Below are 25344 nucleotides of genomic sequence, written 5' to 3'. Positions count from 1 at the left end.
CTTGCAATCACATAGCTGTCAACATTAACATCTTTACTATACTACTGTCTTCATCCACATGGTATTAATATTCTAGGTAACTACCCCAGAAAGCTCAAGTTGCAAAAGACTTTATTGTTCATTTCAAGAACTTCCTCAAAGTCAATTATCTGACCACTAGACTATACACCTTCCCTTAAGCAAAGTATACACTCTCTTCTCAGAACAGGTAGCACTGAATGACTATTTACTTTTCAAGATTTACTCTAAAATTCTAGTCCTAAATTTGTCCAGTATAAAGAAGACCTCCAGTCAAGACACCCACCTTAAACCAGACCCCAAAAGACCTCAAATAATCTGCCTTTGTTCTCCCTCTTTCCAGAACACAGTATACTAAGACTCTGTCAATGAAGTGATTATCCTAACCATGGTAAAGAATAAATTCAGCTTTGCTTAATCAATAAGATTATTCTGGTATATTTTCAGGAAGCCAGCATTCAACTGAGTAGGAAGCGTAAATTATGAGGTACCATAAAGGAAGCCTCCTATAAGGTGAGGGTAGCATGGTATAGAAGTTCCTACATTAACACTTCCCCAAAGTGTACTTTAAGGGAAACTAACACTTTGAGATGTTTAAAGAATGTTAATTTAAAAAGAGGTTCTATGTTCAAATAAAGGGAAGCATTAGGTTAAACAAAGTTAACCTGGTCTTACTGGCACAGGGATTTTAGACTAAACTAAGAACATCCAGAAGGAGCAGCATATACAAGCTTTCCCTAACTCATTCTACCATGAGACTCTTCTTCATGACATCTTGTGGAACTAGTGAGCTTAAGATAATCTGAGAAACACCGAACTCTACCGAAGTGCATGCCCAGGTTCAAGTCTTAAATCCACCCCCTTAATGGTTGTGTAACCAAAGGTCTTTTGGCCTGAGTTTCAATTTCCTTAACAGTAACGTAATAATAGTTGCTCTGTCCACTCATTAAGGATGTTGTGAGTCAAATGAGACAAAGCTTGTGGAAGCCCTTTGTAAACTCTACAGCAGTACATTCGAGTAAAGTGTGTTTTTCTTAAAGATTGTATTTATTTATTTGGGAGAGAGAGAGCACAAGAGAACATGAGCAGGGGAAAGTCAGAGGGAGAGGGACAAACAGACTCCCCCAGGGACACAGGGCTCATCCCAGGACTCTGGGATCCTGCCCTTAGCTGAAGGCAGAGGGTCAACAGACCAAGGCACCCAGGTGCCCCGTGAGTAAAGTATTCTTAACAATACCTCACAGGAGGGGTGGCTGAGTGCCTCAGTTGGTTAAGCCTCTACCTTCGGCTCAGGTCATGATCTCAGGGTCCTGGGATTGAGCCCCACATCAGGCTCTCTGCTGAGCAGAGAGCCTGCTTCCCTTCCTCTCTCTCTGTCTGCCTCTCTGCCTACTTGTAGTCTCTATCAAATAAATAAAATCTTCAAAAAAAAAAAAAAAAACACCAACAATACCTCACAGGAGAGATAAAGTAAATCCGTGGGGATCATGGGGCAGAATATTATTAGAGAAATAAAATGGAAAATATTCTAATAAAAACCATTTTGTGTGAAGTCAGAGCTTTGTCTACCTCAAGATCAGTGGTAAATAGCTAAGAAATATACTAAGCAACATTTGTTGAGCTTTGTAGTGCCAGAACATGAAAGTGACTGATACGAACCTAACTTGGGTACTTCTCCTTGCTACTATATGTAATAATGATGCTTCAGCCAGAAAAAAATAATAAGGCTATATAGACCCTCACTGTACCCAACTGTTACTTTCTATTCCTTATCACCGGTATCAGATTTAAAATGATCTCCCTATATGAACAGGTGGAAATGTTACTGATGAAGCAAAAATTCAATTGTTCTCCTTGATGAGTCCAGCATAACACAGAGACACAGAAAAATGAGGTTACTACAGGCTTCCATTGCACAGTAATACAAACTGTGACCTGCTAGATCTCCTATAAGCCAACAGCCCTGCTTGATCAGACTTGGGTTCTATTTAACATTGTGAACAGAGCATTTAAGCCTTCAGTTGCATAATATGGCATGGCTTCCAGTAACTCCACTCAGAGAAAAATTTATGAAGAAATAAGAAATTGGTTGTGAGGAGACTGGAATTCTTATTCTTTGTCCTTCAAGAGCTGACTAGGGAAGAAACTTCAGGTGGTTCCCAGATTTCAAAATGTTATGGTCCACTAAAATTCTCTAAACTTAAGATACTCACAAGAGACTGTCAATGCTTAACTTTACCAAGGTAAGATCATTTTTTAAAAATCTGGCATTTTTAATTTTAAAAACATTAAGGAGGATACATTCCAGAATAAAAAATAGCCCATTAATGAAAAACCCATCAGTGTCTTATCTTTGTATACTATAATTTCCCTGTAAGCTCATATCCAAGGGTGAGGATACGCAACACGTCATTTTGCACAATCTGCACATCCTCAGAACAAAAATGAGCCTGAAAGCTCGAGCCATTTAACAACTTGGACTCATATATAAACACCAAATATAACTAATAATTTTTACATGTAGCATATAACTCAAAGTTAGCAAGCAGTGTGACTCTTCCAATAATAAGGTATCAAAGCATACATTGACAAGGAGCTCAGACATCAAAAAAAAAAAAAAAAGGTAACTGCATTCTCAACAGGTTTGCAAAATCAACACTTCAAACTACAGTGCAAATTACAGTCTATTAAGCAGTAGGGTTATTCAGCTGGAATCCCCTTTCATAAACATCAGATTAAGAAACATTCCCTATCAAGCCGTTTGCATGTGCTAAGTTATGACTGGCATTTTCACATACATTCTCATTTAATCTTGACAACAAACAATAAACGTAGAAGAGAGAAACACTCCAGAAGACATAAACAAACTTCACCCTTTATTACCTCGCCCTTTATTTGCTCCACCTCAAATGGAACAGAATGGCAAAATAATTCCTTCTTACCATCTTCAAATTCATATTCTCATTCTCAGTAGAAAACTTAAGTCGCTGTCAAATATAAGCTTTACTCACTAAACACAAAATCCAAATAAAAGAGGATTTTACAAGCCTAACACGGCTATTTCATGCTCAAAACCTGAGTGAATGCTACACGGCTAGCTATGCTTACACTCAACATACAATTTTTAGCTTCCAGGATTTCATCTCTAATGCTTATAGATCCTAACATTAACGTAACAAAAATGTGAGCCAAAAAAAAGAAAAAAAAAGCTCCCCCAAAAGAAAACTATACTCTCTTAACTTTTCATTACCAAACCTGTTTGGAGTACAACTGATTTACCCCATTAATTAGTTTCAACCACATATATAAAGATAACTCTTCTTCCTGACCTTGGAATGTCACGGGAAGAAAAATAAACCACACAGCTTGAGGTGAGCAATCTGAAAATAACATGGAATTGAGCTGAGTTAAGCCAAATCAAGACGCCATTGCTCACAAAGTCCAGAAAGGTGACATGCTGGTAACTTTAGTTACAAGTAACTGAAAAGCCTTATTCAACATGGTTAGGTAATAAGGAAAATGACCTCTAATAACAAGATGTCTGGAGGTAGGATGTGCTCTCGCTTTGCTTTTCTGATCCTCTTGGCTATGCCCCATTGGTTCATTTCATCCTCGGGCTGTGAGGTGGTCACAAAATTCTAAGAAAATAGCCAACTCCAAAAGAAAAAGACATCTCCTTTGAGTCCTCATTTTTAAGCAGAAACCTTATAAAAAGCCCCCACCTCCTCACTGGCTCAAGCTGGACCATTGATGATGTTAGTCACTGGTTTGGATCATCAAGTCTTAATAATCCAAACTCAACCCTAGTAGGTGAGGAGGGAGTCAGCTTTTCTTGAAGAATAAGGCTGCGGAGAAGATGGAGAATGGAAAATCTCAGTTCTGCTGTGAAGGATGTAAATGTCAAGAGAGTAGACTAGACATCAGTGCTTACAATGATAGTGAAGGCAGCCTAAATAGCCTTTGGCTTTTCCTGCTCCCCCATCTAGGTAGACTGAGGACCCAAGCTGGTGCCTAGTGACACCCAGTTTACTGTCAACATGAACAGTTTGACTATTCAACTGTATTCATTCCTGTGGCATTAATATTCTAGGAAACCTGCCCAGGAAGCTAAAGTTGCAAATAACTTCACTGTTCATTTCAAAAACTTCCTCAAAGTAATTTATCCAACAACTAGACTACTTGACTTACACTCATTTCACAAAAATGAACCATCAGTGTAGAGAGGTTGTAGTCACATTCCTAGACAGGGACAGAGACAAGACTTATATCTAAGGTCTCCTGATTTCTGCCAAGTCTCTGCCCAAGAGTATGCTTTGTCTCACACTAAAGTATTTTCAGGGCTCACGGTGATGACAATCAGGTTTTAGAGACAACTTATGAATGCCTTGACTATCTTGTGAAAGGCAGAGAACTCCAGAAATCACTTAACTCATACATTGAGATCAAGGGATGTGTTGTGACTTGCTCTATCACTCAGTTAATTGATAAAATAAATGTGAGAAGAAATATCACAAGACATAATCTGATTTAACTGCCAGGGAAGGGTGAAAACCTACATTTTAGTTTAGTTTTTAAAGAAAAAATATTATGGGCCAAAAGCACTTAAGGGATTTGAGCTGACTTTAAACCAACAGAGGGAATGTGAGACATCTTCATGGAACAACAGAGGATTTGTTAAAATAGTTTCAGGAATTAGTTAGGTTGGGGGGAGGGTGAGATAAAGTTGATTTCATTTAAAATTTGCAACCAAGTATATAGTATGTATGCTTCTGTGGAAGCAGAAACATCTTCAGTTCAGAGACATTTTCTTCAGAATGCTCAGGTAGCAATAAGCTGAATTTTCCTAAGTACTGGGCTTGGTATCCGCAATCTACTAGTAACCTTATTTCTGTGACATACTGTATTAAAAACACGGAACCTAAGAAAGTTTTTCAAAAATACTTAATTACTTAAATTATTCTTCAAAATTAAGTATATTTTCACTCAATTTAAAACTGACCTTAATTATATTTGGATTTGAAAGAAATTCCAGAGAATCAAAACTCTATTTGGTCAACTGACTTCTTTTTTTCATTTTTCATATTTTCATTTTCAGGGATACAACCAGTCTTTTGAGTTGTCAAAACACAACCAAAATAGGTGTAAAAATAATGTCACAGACAGCCAGGTGGGTAGAAAGGAGAAACAGCTGATTTCACTAATGGCCACAATACTGACATTACCACCTTTTGTAATTAATGAGTCAAAAGAAATAATCATTAAAAGAAAGGATATATTTTAGATCTGTTCAAGTGTATAACTTGACCTTACTACTTGTGTAATATCAAAGTTCCAATTTAAATTTATCATTGTTCTATTTTTAATGGTTTTAAAACAAATGCAAAAGTTGCTTTATACACAATACAAATCTAAATCTGCAAGATACTTAAAATTTTACTTTTACCATTATAAAATTACTTAGTAGGACCACTCAAATTCCACCCCAAATCAATCATTTTATTAATAAAAGAGCCATATCAAAAGTAATTTGTTTTGTCAATCATACCTCAATAAAACTGGACAAAAATAATTTGTTGAAAGACTTCTACTTTAAACTGTTGTGATGGATCAGAATATTCTGGGTAACCCTAAAATGAGTCAAAATGTTTACTTTAATGTTAATCTCATAATGTAATAGCATCCAGAACAATGCCTTTGATGCACTAGGCTCAATAAGGACACATCCTGACAGAAAACTGCTTTCAAAGCATCATTTATAAATGAAACTGGGCCATTTTCTCACACCATACATAAAAATAAATTCAAAATGGATTAATGACCTAAATTTAAGATCTAAAAACATAAAACTTCTAGAAGAAGGCAGTAATTTCTCTGACGTTGACATTAGCAACATTTTCTGTTTCCTCAAACAAGGGAAACAAAAGCATAAACTATTGGAACTACATCAAAATAAAAAGGCAACCTACTGAATAACTGAAAAGATTATCTGAAAAGGTTATCGGCAAATGATCTATCCAGTCATGGGCTAATATCCAAAATATATAAAGAATTTATACAACCTGACACCAAAAACACCAAAATGATTGGATTAAAATGGGCAGAGGACCCGACTAGACAATTTTCCAAAGACAACATCCAGATGGCCAAAAGACACATGAAAAGATGGTCAACATCACTCACCCTCAGGGAAATGCAAATCAAAACCACAATGAGGTATCACCTTCCACCTGTCAGGATGGCTAAATCTCAAAGAGAGAAGGGATAGCAAATGTTGGCAAGAATGTGAAGGAAAAAGAATCCTGGGGTCCTTGGGTGGCTCAGTGGGTTAAAGCCTCTGCCTTCGGCTCAGGTCATGATCCCAGGGTCCTAGGATGGAGCCCTGAATCGGGCTCTCTACTCAGCAGGGAGCCTGCTTCCTCCTCTCTCTCTGCCTGCTTTTCTGCCTACTTGTGATCTCTGTCTGTCAAATAAATAAATAAAATCTTAAAAAAAAAAAAAAAAAAAACCCTGGTGAATGGAAGCTACTAGGAGATACACAGGACTCTTCATTACAACTCTTCTCATTCCTGCTCATTAAATATCTAGGCAGTATGTGCTAGAACTGAATTCTCCATCGGAGTGATCAGATTTTCCACTTCCGTGGTAGCACTGAATAATCACTGGGAGTGGGGAGCAGAGTTCTCCAGAATGCTCATACTGCATCTTAATCTCTCCTAAACTGCCATATAGAGCACCGTTAACCCAGTAATGGAAACAAAAGGGATCTGTTAAAGGTAAAATGATCCCGTATAGTTTCTGCGTGTTGCTGGTGTGACCGAAAATTGATTATTCAGATGTCTAAAGTGACTTAAGAGTCACTGGAGAGATGCCAGAGTCCTGATGGAATGCAAGATTATGTTTTCTGAAATATCATGTCTCTGCCTATTCAGGCTGCTTTTAATTTTCTACATATATCGTATTTTCTAACCACTTAGAAACTTAAAATCTATGCCGCGTATACCAGAACACTAGAAAACAACATGCCTGATTAAAGAGTACTGTTTTTCTGTCATCTCAAGAAAAAGAAAAAGATGTGTAAGACTCTAGCCTTTTGACTGTACAGATCAAGAACACATACAGTGACACAACTATTCATTGGAACATCAATAAACACAAAGTAATTAAAATTTTCTATCCAGAAATCACACTTATCTCCAGCTTTAATGAAGTGCTTAGAAAAGTTTATTTTGTGCTTAGACTATTTTTCTAAAGCAACACAAAATTATTATACATCCAAACTCTGCAATAGTAGAATATTTAATATTCTAAAGGCAAGGCCTTTCAAGAAAACTGCTGTACATTATGATACTGTGTAAGTCTAATGAATTCACACAGAAGCAGAATCTAGACAAAAGAGGACATTACAGAAACTATTACATAATGGACAAGTGATTCACTCTGAGTTATGGTTTTCTCCCTTCTTGTAAATAATACAATTCTTACTGCCACCCAGCACCCCTCCCCAATTTTGCTTTAAGGTAAAAATTCTGTGCTCTAACTCTCTATAAAGTAAAACCATACTAAATGTCCCATACTGCTGATGTGCCCAATTGTGAAATACAACACAATAAAAAGTACAGCAGAACACAGATTCTGTATGTCCAAAATGTAAGAATGCTATGATTTTTTAAACAGCAAGCATATACAGACTTTGTAAAATTAAGAACTTTGTGAGGATGACTATACATTGAAAACATACACTAAACAATACTTTTTCCTGAGTAGAATGCTAACTTTATTTTATATCAAACTAATTTTCTATGAATTTTCAAAATGTAAAATATCAAGGCTTTTCCACAACATCAGATAAAAATTAGGAATGTTCACCTTCATATCCAAAAAAAAAAAAAAAAAAAAAGTTCAAGTAGAAGTTCAACAGAATGATATAAAATCTGAAATGGCCAAAATTTTAAATGATCGGTAGACAGCTCTTCAATTTTAAGGATCCCTCAGCCCACTTCGGTTTAAAACAACAAAAAAGGGCTATTTATTAAGAATGAAAAATATTTCCAGAAAATTATCCAATTTGGAAAATGAAAAATGTAATCCATGGTTAAGAAAAATACAAATTGTACACTGAACGGGGGGAACAAAAACGATAACCAATCTTTACAGGAATCAAGACAACACCATCGACTTATATAAAAACTTCCTAAATCAGTAGCATATCCTGTATTATCACATGTAAAAAACTGTAATTAAGCAAGGTAGTTTTTATTAGTTGCATAATCTAAAAATATGATGAAATTTTGGGCTCTATCTCTAAAACCACCAGAGTTGTCACTGAAATACACATTTCTTGAGACAATGGGCAAAGTTCCCATTTATGGGAAATATGTTCTTTTTTTCACACAGTGAAACTGAGAAAAATTATACCAAATGAGAAATCTTTTTCTCCAAAGTAATCTCCTTAACTACCTCAATAATGCAGTGTTCGGGAAATGTAATTTTTCAACTTAGAAAACTTGAAACAGATTATTAAACAAACATACTGAAATCTTATTGCTTGGCACCACATTTTTCAAAAAATTAAAGAATTGTTTAAACCATCACTGCCATTCTTAAATCCTATTTCAAACATTTTTATGCATTTTTACATAGTGCTACTTTTATTTTCTGAAGGTAGTCTGTTCAATCTAATGACAATCTAGACTGAACCCTGCAATGTACAAGCATGTCACAGTTTACTTCAAACCAAAAGAAATGTTCAATCTTCTCTTTTTGCCAAAATATTATGGTATTAATAAAAACCAACTAGGATTTATCTGTGGCCAATGAAGGACCCACAGAGCGTTGTCTTATGGCATTCTGTGCAAAGTCTTTGTTTGTTCCTTCTTTACTTCCTGCTTCCTCTTCTGAAACATCATCTTCATCATCCTCTTGTTCCTCCTCCACTTTTTGCAAAGGTTGAGATTCTGGTAATAATTTTTCTTAAAAATAAAGACCAGAGGGAATTAAGAGGTACAAACTTCCAGTTATAAAATAAGTAAGTCACTGAGATGAAAAGTACAACATAAGGAATACAGTCAGTAATAACATAACAACATTCACGGTGAGCATTTAAAAAAAAAAAAAAAAAAGATCAAGACCAGAAATGATTTTTGTTGTTGTTGTTGCTGTAACAGATCTGCATTAGAGTAAAATGAAGACATAATTCATATGCCCACAAACTGCTTTGCCACTTATTTATCAACCATAAGTTTAGATTTCCAAAAGGAAAAGTCATCTTTAAGAGTGACACCATAAACACAAAAAGTGGTTAGGAAGATCCATTTTACTTACCAAATGCATTACAATTACCTGCCTGTTTATGAACCAAACTGAAATTAATAAATCAAAATTAATGCTATGAATGTGGATGCTGTAAGAACATGCACTGCATTCACTAGAACCACCTTAATTTGCTATTAAATCTTCCAGTGAACAAGTACACTGAAACAAACTCCAACACTATCCTTGTTTCAGTTCCCAGGCGAACAAGAATGAGACATTTACAATTGAAGGTTATATTCCCATCCAGGTTTTTTCCAGGGAGTTTCAGAAATGTTCTTCCTTACATACATAATTTCATTAAAATATAATTACAAATAATAAAATGTACAAATCTTAAGAGTACAGCACAATGAATTTTTAACTCTGTCCACACACACATACCCTTTCCATTTTTTTAACAGGCCTATTGATAGTTCGCTTAAACTTAGAACATACCAGGTTACTAAGAGATACAGAACTGGGCCAAGGAGCTTCAGCCTGTTCAATGATCCTAGACTGCCCCTAATCTTAGGCAATCTAGAAGAGAGTAGGGAGACGCGAGGGTGCAAGGCAGAAGAAAACACCAAAGTGATTACCACATGGTGAACAATCTGTTGTTTGGGCTGGCACCCCTCTTTCTGTTGGGTTAATAGCCCCTTCCCTGTACCACAGAGCATGTAGTTGTGGTAAGCACCTGTTACAGTTCACAGTAGTGGTTCTCCACCAGGGATGATTTTGCCCCACTCCCGCCCCCACCCTACACCCCTGGCCAAAAGAACATTTAGCAATGTATGGAGATATTTTTGGTTGTCACAACTAAGAGGAGTGGTGGTATTTCCAACCAGCGGGATGCTGCCGAACATCCAACAATGTACAAAAGACAGTCTGTCACAAGAATTAACCAGCCCAAATGTGAGACGTGTCCAGGTTGAGAAACCCTGATTTACAGTGGTTGTTCCAAACAAGTGAGCTCTTTACACTAGTAGAGTACACCACAATTTTTTAAAGATAGGCGGGTATAGTGGAAAAGTGTATCTCCTCCTTACTCTGGATTGTGAGCTTAATCATTTTACACGAAGGACTAAAAAGAGCCAAAAATGGAACAAGCTAAGGCATAGAAAACAAAGCAATTCAGAAACACAACATCTTAACATTTAAGCCCTAGGATCCAGCCATCTCTGCCCTCAGACTTCCTTGCTCCCTGAGGCAATAAAGTTCTATTTTGCTTAAAGCTGGACTGGGTTGGGTCTTTCCCTAGCAACTCAAAATCTAAGCTAAATACATCCTAGAAAACAACTTAAATCATGTGGCCTGCTATAGAAGGTGCGGTATCACACTGAACTGTGGTATCTATCAGTCGTGCCACAGATAACTTAAGAGACGAATTTGTTAAGGTTTTTCAAGTGATATAAATATTAAATGTACATTCACCAACTTTTAAATTGTCTTTTACAAAGTAATCTGTGCTTGCATTTCTTTCCCTAGAGGTCACTGGCTCTTGCTGGATAAAATGATTCCTTCCCCTGTATATGTCCTTTTCAGTACTGACGTAATGATCGAAGAAATGAAAAGATAATCTGTAAGTTATCAGCAATCTCCACTGACTTCATTTCACGAGTCCTGACCTCAGTAAATCCTAAATCATGAAAGGCAGCACAATGAAAATGTCATGCCAACAGTCTAATTTAGGCCCTAATCTCCACTCTGTCACTTTTGTGTGACCCTGGAAAAATATTTCATCTCTCTGAGCCTTACTTTCTTCAACCACAAAAAGGAAAGAGTATCATTTATGAAATCCAGAGTTACAGGAAAGTGAAAGGGATTGCGCAATGTGAAAGTTCTTTATAAACAGCAAAGAGGGGGGCTTCTATAACACTGTAATTTTCAAGATTAAATGCAGGTTTGAGAGTGAATACTTCTAATTATATAAACTCATCTTGTAGTACCATGTCAATGCCACTCCTAAATCAGCTACGGGAATTACTTTTCCCAATATCCTACCGTAAAAACAGACTTGGCTAACATACAAAGAAAAATCTTCAAATGTGGTCATTATAATAATGAATGACTTCAAGAGCAGAATATATTCAACTTCTTCTGATTCAAGTATACTCAAATGGATCCAGGAATATGATGGCTCAAATAAAATGACATCAGATCAATGTCATTAAATATCTACAAGTTATATGCAATGTTAAAATTTTCTACATCATAAAAGCCAAGAAAATAACTGTTTCAAAATCCACCAGGCTGTCATTCTTACATGAAATAAATATTTCCCTGCCCCTTCCAATATAACCTATCATTCCACATTTAGAACACTAAGCTAGAAGGGCAATCTGTTAGAGCTGTGATTGTATTAACAGAAATGAACAGGATTACAGTGAATAAAAAATAAACACTAAAAACCATACTTACTGGAAGGGTATGGCTGTGGTCTGCGCCTTTTTGAAGGAAAAAGGCAATCTGCCACAAATATCATACACTAAAAAAACAAACAGAAGACATCTCAATGTATGTGACAGAGCTAGTGTAACTATATTAAATTATCAGATGTAAAGGATTTTTTCCTAGTACTCTGAAAAACTAAATACTTACAAGTCCTAGTAGTAGTCCTGAAAGCAGAGTTGCTAAAGCAAAAACTGCATATGATCCCCAAACTGGTAATCCAAGGTCTTCAATAAAATAGTTATGGCAAGTCTAAAATGAAAATTAAAAAAATAAACTAAAAACCTGGTTGTTTAAAATAAAGGGGTGGTGCCAAAAATGTTAAGAATAGAAATAAAACTTTAGCCCATACCCGGATCCACATAGAGAGCTGAAAGAGTGCAGACATACTGCTCATCCTGAAAGAAAGGAGAGAGCCCTGAGAAACTGAGTAAATCGCACAGCTTTGAAGCAGAACGTGTGTGTATCTATACCTTCCCTTCTGGGTAAATTTCTATAATTTCTCTGACATGATAGATTTTATTGCTAGTGTTAATCAAGATTAGTGATACATCACTGATTTCAAGCCTGTATTAAAAAGTCTCATTAATGAAAATTAATCTTGAATTGTTGTCACTATGTGATGTCCTCATAAATAAAACACTTGGTAACTTTTTTCCTTTTCCCGATTGCTTTGCCATTAGACTTTCACCTGATGATTTCTCCAATATACTCTGAATAACAGCTTACAAGCTCTATGGAGCCAGTTAGAGTCAAGTGTACTGTAAGCCAATGGCAACTCTTATTGATCCTTAAAATTCTTCAAAAAATGACCAGAAGAGGGATTCTGAAGGAAGAACTGGGAGCACTTGTGGAACTGATCCTTGAATTAACCCCCTTTTGTATTACAATTAAATAAAACTTATAATACATTAGTTTGATATAGCTTAATGATATACAAAGAAATTACACAGGAAATAAATACTAATAATATAAATAAAAATAATTATTATTTTCACATAAACCCAAGTAGTTTAGATGGGCAGTTAGAAATGTATGCTCGAGAACTAAAAGGGTTTGTGGGGTCCCAACTGTTTCCCCTCCGGTGCAGGTGTTGCTACCAACACATAAACTAATTCACACCTAAGCGAAAGTTCCTGTACGCAGGATCACCTAACCCATTGCCCATCATTGGGGGGGGTGACCACAGTAACACTTGAAAATACCTTTTATTTGGTCCACCAAGACCAAAGACATGGACTGTTGAATCCCTGAGGATTCAACAAAAACTTACAAGCAACCCCTTCTTCTACTGGAGAAGGGAGAAATCATTTATGAGATTTCAAATTAACAGTCAGTTGCATTTCGTTCAACATAAAAAAGTGATTCAATCATATTCCTTCTGTTGTTTAAATTGCAAAATGGGAAGAGGAACAAGGAACTGAAACAAAGCACTACATAGCCTCACTACAGTCAGCACTAATTAGGCTCTATCAGGAATATTAGGTGCCTTAACTGGGTTGGCATGGTGGTTCAGTAGGCGGAATTCAGACAAATACAGGACAATTCAATTCAGATTCTCACAGGAAGAAAGATGTAAGGGAAAGGTGCTAAAGACAAAATTCTATTTCAATATACTGTTTATGGATCATCTTTCCTCCACTCCCAGAATCCACAGCATTTTTCTCTCTTAGACCATTGTGTAACAACCCCCCCCCCCCATCCTCCAAGAGCAAGTGTGGTGAGAAGATAGGAAGAGATAGCTTAATCACACCAGCATGAGTCCATGAGGACCTCAGCAAAACTCAGTTATTTCTAGATGTCTCTCAAAAACCTGTGAGGCCTTACACCCCAACAGGTAACAGGAAATATGCTAGCTGTCTCCAATTCTTACTACTCCATATATCTAGCTATATATATTAAGCCCAGTGGTTACTCAGGCCATTAGGATCACTATTCATCCATACATTCATTATTATTCATTATTTTTTTGTTCTACCCATTCAGATGGGTAGAATAATTCAATCACATTAAGAACTGAAATCTAAAGGTAGCAAGAGGAGGTATATGTTTAAAACTTCTTATTTCAGTATTAAGCTCAAATGATAACTTTACCCATCATACTGCTCAGGACGATTGATTAGTTTCTGATGATAGAAATGACCATAATCCTCAGTTTGTTTTGTGAGATTAAGAGTCACTTATGGTTTGTGGGTTGTTGGGGGTGGGGGGGCAGTTGGGAGAAGGGAGGTGGGGTGATGGACATTGGGGAGGGTATGTGCTTTGGTGAGTGCTGTGAAGTGTGTAAACCTGGAGATTCACCCACCTGTACCCCTGGGCATAAAAATATATTATATGTTTATAAAAAATAAAAAATTAAAAAAAAAATGACCATAATCCACAGAGCTAAAATATTCCTGAAAAGCCTTTCAATTCTAGTGAATTCCTCCTTTTAGCTTAACAAGGATCAAAGTATTTTTGTCTCAGAAGAGAAAAAAACTAAAAATATCACAGCAAATATGAATGTACCTTAAGGGTCCAAGAATTAAAACCCACTATAAATGCTTTATTTCTACAAAATGTAACTGGTCCAGTTAATTCTGAAATAAATAAAAGAAAAATCCTCATACTTACAGAACAGAACCTGGACCAAACCATGATGAAACAGGTTCAATACTCTTCCACTCTTTCTCGCTGATAAAGTTTATGAAGTCCTTCTTAGTTCTTGGGCCCTGATAGCGCCTAAATTCACCATCTTTACAACTAAAGAGGACCAGAATCATGTATTAAACAGAACCAAATAAATAAACTTTGTATTTGTTTTGCTATTTTTAACCTCATTTTACAATCAATCCTTATATTCAAAATCATTAATAATGCACAAGTAACAAACTAGTTGCACTCATAACATCTTAGCTTCAAATTTATTTAAACAAGGTTATAAACAATCATAAGCCTTCAGACTAGTCTTACCTTTCCAAATAATAAAACAATGAAATAATAAATCAATTATATCTCAATAAATGTGTGATGCCCTTATAAAGGAATGACTACGAAAAGTTGTTAGAACAGTGTCTGCACGTATTAATTACTAGTTACTTCTAAGTATATAGGTTAAAAAATTTAAGGCATTTTTCTGGTATTTTCAGCCCTAATAACATCATCTTAACCATGCTACTTTAAATTACTGAAGGTATCTGATCGTATTTCCCTTCCTATTTCAGTCATTCTACTCTACAGTCTACTTTGCATTCTTCCTGACAGCCCCCTCCTTCCTTCCCATTCCCTGTGTATGGAGTTCTCATAGGTTCAAAAATGCTCTCTCTACTCTTACATCTTCACTATTTCCAAACTACCCTCAATAATACTGCCAGTCTAATCCTATAGAATACTTCTCTCTTTATCACATAAGTGCAAAAACTTTCAAGAGCTCCCTACTACCTATAGTAGGGTTAGAGGATCCTTCAGTCATTCAGAGTCAAAGACCACAAAAAAGCCCCCCCACCCCCAAAAAAACTTTTTGTAAAGGCAATGGCATTTGAGCTGCTTTTGAAAAATAGGTAGAAGTTCAACAGGCAAAAGAACAGGCATGATAAACAATGTAAGCTAAAGAAAGACAGGAAATTCCAGGTAAGTTCAGGGGATGTTAAGAACTAAGAAGGAAGATGATAAAAATAATCAGCACCAGTTAATGATGTTTCTCCACATCAGGACATGTGGAGAAAAGGACTGAGTGAAAAGGGACAGTAATACTTATGGTGACATAAACAGACACAGGGAGTAGGGAAGAATACAAAGGTAGAGGGAAACAGGCATTAACATGAAAATAAAAAAGATGACCAAAAAAAAAGGTGCTATAAACACACAAAGAATTGCCAGCTTGCTTTCATATTTGAAATGAGAAGTACCTCCTGGCATTCAACTCACCAGCTAGATGAACTTTAAGGTATCAGACAGGTACAGGCATACCTTGGTGGTATCACAGTCCCACCCCAGTAAAACAATTATCACAATAAATCAAGTCACAAGACTTTTTGGTTGCCGAGTACATGTAAATATTTACTATATTATAGTCTATTAAGAATGCAATAGCAGTATATCTTTAAAAAAAAAGTATATTCCTTCATTTAAAAATATTTTATTGCTAAAAAATGTAAACCAGCATCTAAGTTTTCACCAAGCTGTAATCATGGGCCACCATAAGAAACAGAGTAATGAAAAAGTTTGAAATACTGCAAGAATTACCAAAATGTGACACTGAGACACAAAGTGAGCAAATGCTGCTGGAAAAATGGTGGATAGACTGGCTTGATACAAGGCTGCCACAAATCTTCAATCTGTAAAAACTGCAGTATCTGGGAAGCACAATAAAATGAGGTATGCCTGCACAGAATGGAGATTTCCTATCCCCAGTTTATTAGAAAAATTCAAACTAAAAGATCTGATACTAGAAACTACATAATCTTGCTCATTCCAATTTAGCACTGTCATTTCACCTACTACTGTCCGAAGACTGAGCTACAGCCCTTTCTTAGCCAATTTTTGAACATACCATGTCCCTATTTATGACCATTCATGAGATTATTCAAAGGATGGAACGCTTACTTCTGTACTCTTTTGAAAATTCAGGGTTGTGTTCACATCCCCATTTCTCCAGGAACCACCCTAAACCCAGTGATTTTTTTTTCCCTCACCAAGCTTTCTACAGGACTTAACACAACTCTGGGCTCATAATCATTTATTACGCTATATGGTATCACACCATTTCATGTGAACACCCTCCAAAATAATTACAAAGTTCTGAGACCAGGGACAGTTTGATACCTCATCCATCCACCTAAAGACACCTAGGATAGCGCTAAGAGCAAAATGAGCCTTACTGAATATAATGCTCTTTAAACATGATCCAGGCCAGAGGCCTACTATTCTCATTATACTATGATGCATCCTTCTCCATAACAAAGAATCTTCAAATACTTACTGATAAATAGTAGGAAGAGCAGTTATGATAAATCGTCCACTCAGCCCTAAAAATGATAAAGATTAAAAATAAATACAAGAAAGAACACACAACAGTTTTTATATGAGCCAACAATCACTACTTAAAAGTTGATTCTAGGGGCGCCTGGGTGGCTCAGTGGGTTAAAGCCTCTGCCTTCAGCTCAGGTCATGATCCCAGGGTCCTGGGATCGAGCCCCACATCGGGCTCTCTGCTCAGCAGGGAGCCTGCTTTCCCCTCTCTCTCTGCCTGCCTCTCTGTCTACTTGTGATCTCTGTCTGTCAAATAAATAAATAAAATCTTAAAAAAAAAAAGTTGATTCTGAATTATTTAAATACTAACGGGGAAAGCATATGAAATTATCCCTAAAAACAGCTGAGCTTTGTAACAATGAAAAAAAATCCCAATTACATACTGAAAGCAACTTTAAAAAAAATGAACACTATTGTATATTATCTCAACTAGAAGTACATAAAAGTTTGACTACTTAAGTGATCTGAATATGTATTTATTAACATTTGGTCATTTATACCACTGTATGATAAGACTACCAGCGATAAGTAATGGGGAAGCACAATTTAACAGTAGTCTTAGAAACATCTAAAATCAAATGAAATTGCATTTGAAATTCGAAAAACAAAGGCAGAGTCAAACGTTTGTTAAAAATGGAGAATATTTTGGGGCGCCTGGGTGGCTCAGTGGGTTAAAGCCTCTGCTTTCAGCTCAGGTCTTGATCTCAGGGTCCTGGGATCGAGCCCCACATCGGGCTCTCTGCTCAGCAGGGAGCCTGCTTCCTCCTCTCTGCCTGCCTCTCTGCCTACTTGTGATCTCTGTCAAATAAATAAATAAAATCTTTAAAAAAAAAAAAATGGAGAATATTTTGAACCTTTTATAAGATGAGTAACAAAAAAAAAAATTAGCCATGTGTTAGGCAATAACTTAAGTAACGATTAATCTATGCCTCAGTTTTCTTATCTGTAAAATGGGGATATTACCTACCCCACAAGGTTATATGGGATTATACAGGATAAATGCAAAACACTCGGAGCAGTATCTGTACTAGGTAAGTGCTCAATAAACTTTAGCTATTATTGCCATCTGGGGTGGGAACAGAGTCAACAATCTAGGTTTATTGTGACCAAGAGCAAGTATGATGAGGCTGGCCTAAGAAAGAAGTGTCCTTAAGAACAGGCCTGCCACTTACTCAGGAGTATGTCTGACTCCACAACCATGATTAAAATATACAACCATTTATTAAAAGCAAGTCCTCAAATCACAGGTATTAAATCTGAAACCCAGTTCAGAAATTCGGATCACTCGTCAGGGAACATGATCTTGGCTCTACACAGAACCTCAACCAGATTCTTATTCTGAAGCTTGGTATAGATGCAAATGATGGCTTGGCATCCACAGTATTCTAGGACTTCTTAAAGGCATCTTACACGCTAATCTGGGCCCTGGGATACAAAGGAAAGAAAGATCAGGGGCAGTTAAATGGGCAAGAATGAGGAGAGGGTAATGTTTCCAAGGTCCCTTAGAGCAACACATAAAAGGAATGAGCTGCATATACAACCACAGACCTGCTTTCTACAGCCACTGCACAAGGATCCCTCCTCAGAGAGGTGGGTGAGTCAGCTTAAGTAGTACAGTTATGTTTTCAAAACCTAATGAAATGTAGTTAAGACCAAGTGATGTGGCAAACAGGATGAACTTATAAACCCAATCTGCAAAGACTAACCACAGACCTACAGTACCTGGCTGCTCTGTGACATCCACTTTTGCAACATTGACCTCAAGATCTTCTCCCCATTCAGCAAAATCTTCCCATTCCGGTTGAAGATTCTGACAAGCAGGACACCATGGAGCGTAACTGAGAAACAGAACAGAAAAAAAGTTAAGCACTCTAATATGATCATATGGAGATAAAAATTCTAAGTGTATAGTTCATGAAGAATATTTTATACAAAAACAAGATAGCAAAGTGACTAATTTTGTGAAGATGAAAAAGTTTCAACTGTGGGTATAACATTCTGGAAATCAAAATTAAATGATAACGCTAATCACAGAAAAATAATTCTGAGAGTAAGTTCTTAAGCCACAAAAATTAGTTCCTAAGTTCACATGCAAAACAGCTCTTTAAAAACCTATGAATTTCTCAGGGTCCCTGAGTGACTGAGACAGTTAAGTGTCTGCCTTCAGCTCAGGTCATAATCCCAAAGTCCTAAAATCAAGCCATGCATCAGTCTCCCTGCTCAGCAGAGGGGAGTCAGCTTCTCGCTCTGCCCCTTCCCAGACATGTGCTCTTTCTCTCAATTAAAACAAAAACAAAAACAAAACCAAAACCTTTGAATATCTCCCTAAGTATGTGGCCACCAGAAACCTCAAAATCAAATTTGGAGTTCACTGGTTTTAACAATTTGCACTACAGGAGTCACACACGGGAAAAATAGAGAAGTGCCCAGGGCTGAGGTGAACAAGGAAATGCACGGCCCTACTTAAGAGGGGAACCATCGGGGCGCCTGGGTGGCTCAGTGGGTTAAGCTGCTGCCTTCGCTCAGGTCATGATCTCAAGGTCCTGGGATCAAGTCCCTGCTTCCTCCTCTCTCTCTCTGCCTGCCTCTCTGCCTACTTGTAATCTCTCCCTGTCAAATAAATAAATAGAATCTTTAAAAAAAAAAAAAAAAAAAGAGGGGAACCATCACTCAGCAAGACCATCAGGAAGGGAATTATAGCTAGGTAGCAGCTCTATCTTATTTAAAAGAAGCTGAAAATCTCCATTTTTATGTAAAAATGCTACCTCAAAACTTAACCCAGACACAAACACTAGGCAAGCCAAACAAAATTCCTTTGGCCAGCCCTTGGTCAGCCAGTTTCTAAGACCTCGGGTTTACAAATCTATGGGTAAGTTTATTAGCTTTTTAATTACTCCTCTGATATTCCACATCTTTCAAGGCCCTGATTTCTCTCTAGGGTTTTATTCTTCACTTTATTGTATATCATCTTCTAATTTGCCTGTTTTTTTTTAATGGAACCAAGAAGAATAAAGTGAGTACTTGTTGAAAACAAGAGTACAGTTTCTAGATTTCATTATATTTGAACTTATTTTATGAAAATAGAATTCCTAAAAGTAACTGGCGCTATAAAACAAGACTAGTACCATACATAAAAATCCAAATCCTTAACAAGAGATTATATTTCACTGTAAGTATCTCTGTAAAAAAAACTGATCAGGATGGATGTAATGCAAATAACAAACTTGTAATAAGAGCAGACTATCAACAGGACTAGTACCGGGCTGTTTTCAGGTTCCTTTTGTTCTTAGATGATTTTAAAGTCTTAACCTCAAACTCAGAAAGCTAAAGGAAAAAAAGAATCGGTATATTCTAATTTCACAGAGCAGTTCTAAATTCAAATCTAATAAATTTTTTACCACTGTATAGTTTGATCAAATGAGCTAAAAAAAAAAAAAAATTCATGCATTACTTGAATAAGCTAAATTTAAAAAACCTCATGTAGGGGCGCCTGGGTGGCTCAGTGGGTTGAAGCCTCTGCCTTCGGCTTGGGTCATGGTCCCAGGGTCCTGGGATCAAGCCCCGCATCGGGCTCTCTGCTCCGCGGGGATCCTGCTTCCTCCTCTCTCTCTGCCTGCTTCTCTACCTGGTTCTCTGCCTACTTGTGATCTCTGTCTGTCAAATAAATAATTAAAATCTTAAAAAAAAACACAAAACCTCATGTATTACTTGACTGTATTTTGCATATAAATTCATAATCACTATTGTTTAATATTCATGAAACTATGAATATTTTATTGACACAAGCTAAAACAAGTTATTCACGACAACAAAAACCCAATGTTGTCTCTGATTAGATTTCCTCTCTCCTGTAGCTTCAATGGTGTCTGAAAATTCATTTCACTAAGTTACAGATTACGTGCACACTACATAAACATTTTTCCCTATCTTTTCCCCCATATAAATGTTCTGTGCCTTTTCGATTTTATGACTCGATAGAGTTATTGATTTGGCCTTTTGCACTCTCCTTTAGGAACATCCACCTCCATCCATTAACTGGCAACCCAAGCATACAGAAAAACTCACTGAACTCTGTTAAAGAAGGGGGCTGTTCTAACAATTATTGCATACCTACTCTTGGGCTTTGAAAACAGAAAGGAAGCCAGTATTGCCATACTGGGCCAGATTAATGATGCCTTTAGGTATTTCTCTCACTTGTAGAAAGAGGAAAATAATACCCATCTTACAGAATTTGTAGAGAATTAAATAGGATAATGTATAGAAAGTGGTTAGCAGTGTTTAGTACAGTTAACACTCAGTAGTGGTGTTTGTATCAGTAATACCACCACCACCAATTTAGCAACTATAGCAAAAGCAGGCGGTTTATTTTCTACCTATGCAGAAGAGACATTATAAGAGAATCCCCGGAAATATATGATTTCCTCTGAAAAGTAAGTGATGACCCGGTGGTCTTAAGAGTTTATAATCACACTCATACATTAATTTTTTAAAGCAATATCACTTGGAGGTAAGAGTAACAATCCAGGATACTCAGTACTTTGCAAAAACACACATCCAAAGGAAAACTGAGATGCGGAGAAGGAGAAAAGAAAATTTAACAATAACCCAACTTGAATTTACTCAGTACCTTAAATAAAAATATACCCAATCTATAAAATAAAAAAGGAGTCTCAAATTCCTTTAAATGGAGTTTTAAAGGATAACTAGACAAAAAGAGAAGCGAGGTTCAGCTCAATTTCCTGTTTTGTAAAGTTTGATATAAGGTAAGTCTATTAGATTGTGAAGAATTATTCTAAAATAAGTAACTGTATAGAAACTAGTCAAACGAGCCACCTCCACCCCCAAATTCATGAGCAGCTGAGTGAATTCCAAGTTGAACGCCGTCTTTTAGGCGCTAAAAACAAAACTACGGTGCACATTTTAGAAGAAACTTCATATTCCCCGGTAAGAAACGAGGAGGGGGTGGGACCAAGCTGATCCGAAGAGGAGTTAAAGGATCTGAAGAATCAGGGACGCCTGCTCCACGGCTCGGAGCGGAGTACTGGAGAACCTGGGACCCGCAGGAGGCGGTGAATGCAGGTGAAGTGGGGTGTCCAGACTCGGATCTAGGACACTGGCATTCCGGCCCACCGAGGGGACCCGAGACAACGGTCCCACACTCACAATTCTATCATCCACTCTCCTTGCAGCAACTCTTTCCAATTCTCGTCCGTAATGATGCGCACGTCGCTCCGCCGCCCGTGGGTCCAAGGAGCCCCCCAAAGCAAGAGCAGCATCATTGCCACGGGAACCACGGGACTCCCGGAGGGCGTCATACTGCAGCTCTCCCACCCAACAGCAAGCGCGGCAGCCCCCACCTCCGCGCAGCCGCTCCTCACTTCCGCCCTCACGAGCTTATCTGCTCATGCGCCTGACCGCGCGGTCAGCGCGCACGCGCGCGCGTTCCTGGGAACTCTCAATGCGCATGACGAGGTCGGGTCCTAGTGAGTTGGGTTTGTGGAAAAGCGGAAAGCGCGCCTATCCCTAGTGCGCATGACAGAAAAGCGGTCTCTTCCCACCGCCTCCTGAGCCCCAGTACTTTTGGGAAGGGGAAGCGCAAGCAGTGGGCGTGGCGTAGGAAATGGGGAGGGGCTTCGGAGACGACTGGCTTTAAAACTGTTTCAGCATTTTGGCGCCAAATAATTGGTATTCATACTTACCCAAGCCGATTGGTAAGTTTACACAGTTTCCAGTTAACTGCCCTTCAGAGCTTTCATTTGCTTCTTTCGAAAACTTTTGTAGTAAAACTAGTGAATGTTGGACGCTTGGGTGGCTCAGTCGGTTAAGTGGCTGCCTTTGGCTCAGATCAGGATCTCGGAGTTCTGGGATCAAGCCCCGCCCTGGGATCCCTGCACCGCGGAGAGCCTGCTTCGCCCTCTCCCTGCTGCTCTGCCTACTTGTGCTTTTTCTCTATCCCTCTAATAAATACATAAAATCTTAAGGAAAAAAAACTAATGAATGTTTATGTAAATCAACGTATTGGTTTACTTCTGGGGGATTGCAGACTGGAAAGGTGCACAAGGGAAACTTAGGGGATGCTTTTCACATTCTTTAACTTGGTCTCAACAGTTGGTTACACGAGCGTGCACATAAAAAACCATCAAGTCGTACATGTTGAGATGAGTGCACTTTATGCACTTTAAGGTGTATGTTGTCCCTCAGTTTGTTTTTAAATGTAGTAGTTACAGAGATGCGACATCTGAAATTCAAAACACATAGGCTTATAATATTTGAGATATTTTTTCTCTCAAGCATTTGTAAATGCAAATTCAAATGAAAATGTGCACTGTCTTTAGAAAGTCCTAGTCAAAGGACAGTCTTTGTCAGTAGATCTCCTCACCTCATATTCTTGCCTAAACTCACTCCAGTTGGCTGACTTCCTCACGCCTCCTTCCACTGAAAGGCACTTTCTAGGACAGTAGTGATCTGCATGTTAACAAAGCTGATTATTTCTTCTCAGTATTCATCTTACTCCACTAGCCAGCAGAATTCTACAGTCCCCACACTTGAAGCTGGTTTACTGTCTTTCTTCAGTAGAGCCTCACCTTGATTGCTTTTTTTCTCCTTCCTCAACTAGTGGCCGCTTCTTGGCTGGTCCTCCTCTATGTGATTCTAGTTATCGGCTTGCCCCAGGATGCCCTTCCTTATCCTTGTATCCACACACTGCTCCAGGTAACCTCTGTCTGGTTGTATACCTGTCATTCCTGCTCTGACCCTTCTGGGAACTTTGGACATATGTATTCAACTCTTTGCTGGACAGCTATTGGATATCAAATAGGTGGTTTAAACATAACGTGAACAAAAAATAAAATTCTTGATTCTCCCTCTCCTAGACTTCCATCTCAGTAAAGAGCCCCAAGGATCATCAGGTTCCTCGAGACAAAAATTTACATTTTAGTTCTTTGTTGTTTTCTCTCTTTACCATGTCCTCCATCAGCAAGTCCCAAAAACTCGATCTCCAAAACATAGCCTGAAACTGAGCACCAATTCCATCTCCAGAGCCAACACCCTAGTCCAAGATTCTATCATCTCTTGCTTCTACTATGATGATAGATTCCTAACTGATCTCCCTGTGTCCTCTCTTGCTTCTCTAAATAAGATCAAGACATTTTTCTTTAAAACTCTCCAAGTGCTTCCCACTTTATTTAAAATTATGTCCAAACTTCTTAAACTCGTTACTATCACTGAAGAAGTCCTACATGATCTGAAACCAGCCCAACTGCTCCTTCATGTAGTACTTGCCCTCCACTTCTTTACCCTGCTACACTCCAGTGGTTCCCTGAAGATGCCAGACTTATTCCCACACTAGAGAATTGGCATTGGGTGTTCCCTCTACCACACTACTTATCCATTGGTCTTTGTATCACTCCATTTTGTCATTGATCTCAAATGTTACCTCTTAAAAGTCATATTACCCATCATATTAGTCCACTCCAAATCTCTATAATGTTAAACTGATGTCCTTGTTTATGATCTGATTTCTTTCCTCACTCATTAAGAATATAAGTTTCAAGACACCTGAGTGGCTCAGTCAATTGAGAGACTGACTTGATTTGAGTTCGGTTGTGATCTCAAGGTTATGGGATGGCTCCACACTCAGCACAGGGTCTGCTTCTCCCTCTCCCTCTGCTCTTTCCCTCCCCCAACCCACCATGCTTAAGCTCTCTCTCTCACTCTCTCTTAAATAAATAAATAAATAAAGTGTTAAAAAAATTTAAGTTTCATGACAGTGGAAAACTACTTGGTTTGTTTACTACTATAATCTCTAAAGTATAGTGCCTAGCCACTATTAGAAGTTAGTACATAATAGGTGCTCAGTAAATATTTGTTGAGTGACTGAATGAAGAAAATCATAATTAAAGATATGCCATGCTTTTATTATATCATATGAGCTATATTAAGGAAGAATGTAAATATATCCTTATGTGTAATATAGAGATAATGCCTGCTGTTTATACTCGCAGGGTTGATAAGAGGATAAAATGAGTATTCTTTTAAACTGTAAGTCATTCAAGGTAATTAAAATTTTATTTTAGGGGAATTTTTAATATTACAAGAAAATGCACTTATGGCTAAAATGTGCAAATTACCAAAGACTGTAAAGTGAAAAGAAATACCTTCTAAAATCTTTTCCCAGCTCCTGTGAGAATTTGCACCCTGTACGCAACTATTAACATTTTCTTTTGTATGCTTTCAGAATTTTTCTATGCACGTAGACTATTTCTAAAAACAAACAAACAAACAAACAAAAAACTGACAACAACCCAAGGACAAGAACAAAAACATACATAGGGGCACCTGGATGTCTCAGTCAATGAAGCATCTGCCGGAAGCTCAGGTCATGACCTCAGGGGCCTGGGGTGGAGCCCCGTGATGGAGCCCTGCATTGGGCTCCAGGCATCAGCTATTTACTAACCAAGTATTTCAATATTTTATCAACTGGTGCAGCATTACTATCACAATGTAACTGAAGACTTAAACCAGGCTAGGGCTGTTCCTCTTCTTCTGAGAGCTAGTTTTTTTTTTTTTTTTTTTAAG

The 25344-nt window shown here is 37.6% G+C and overlaps 1 protein-coding gene and 1 non-coding gene across 2 annotated transcripts; both read right to left on the bottom strand.

Moving 5' to 3' along the window:
- Positions 1-7216: 7216 nt before the first annotated feature.
- TMX1 (thioredoxin related transmembrane protein 1) lies at positions 7217-22170 on the bottom strand. The gene is made up of 8 exons (XM_004738774.3): positions 21931-22170; positions 18490-18605; positions 16718-16763; positions 14371-14499; positions 12110-12155; positions 11908-12009; positions 11728-11794; positions 7217-8987 (listed from the first exon to the last, which is right to left on the bottom strand). Exons 1-8 carry the CDS (start codon positions 22080-22082, stop codon positions 8812-8814), a joined length of 834 nt encoding a protein of 277 aa, XP_004738831.1. The 5' UTR covers positions 22083-22170; the 3' UTR covers positions 7217-8811.
- On the bottom strand, positions 18252-18384 carry LOC123390536. Its single transcript, XR_006605088.1, has one exon. It is a non-coding gene; the product is annotated as a small nucleolar RNA SNORA70 (small nucleolar RNA).
- Positions 22171-25344: the final 3174 nt, after the last annotated feature.

Source organism: Mustela putorius, unplaced genomic scaffold (genome assembly GCF_011764305.1).
Source record: "Mustela putorius furo isolate JIRA1106 unplaced genomic scaffold, ASM1176430v1.1 tig00000129_pilon_pilon_pilon, whole genome shotgun sequence".
Lineage (NCBI taxonomy): Eukaryota > Metazoa > Chordata > Mammalia > Carnivora > Mustelidae > Mustela > Mustela putorius.
Note: the sequence above shows the minus strand (reverse complement) of the source record. Positions and strands in the feature narration are given on the sequence as shown.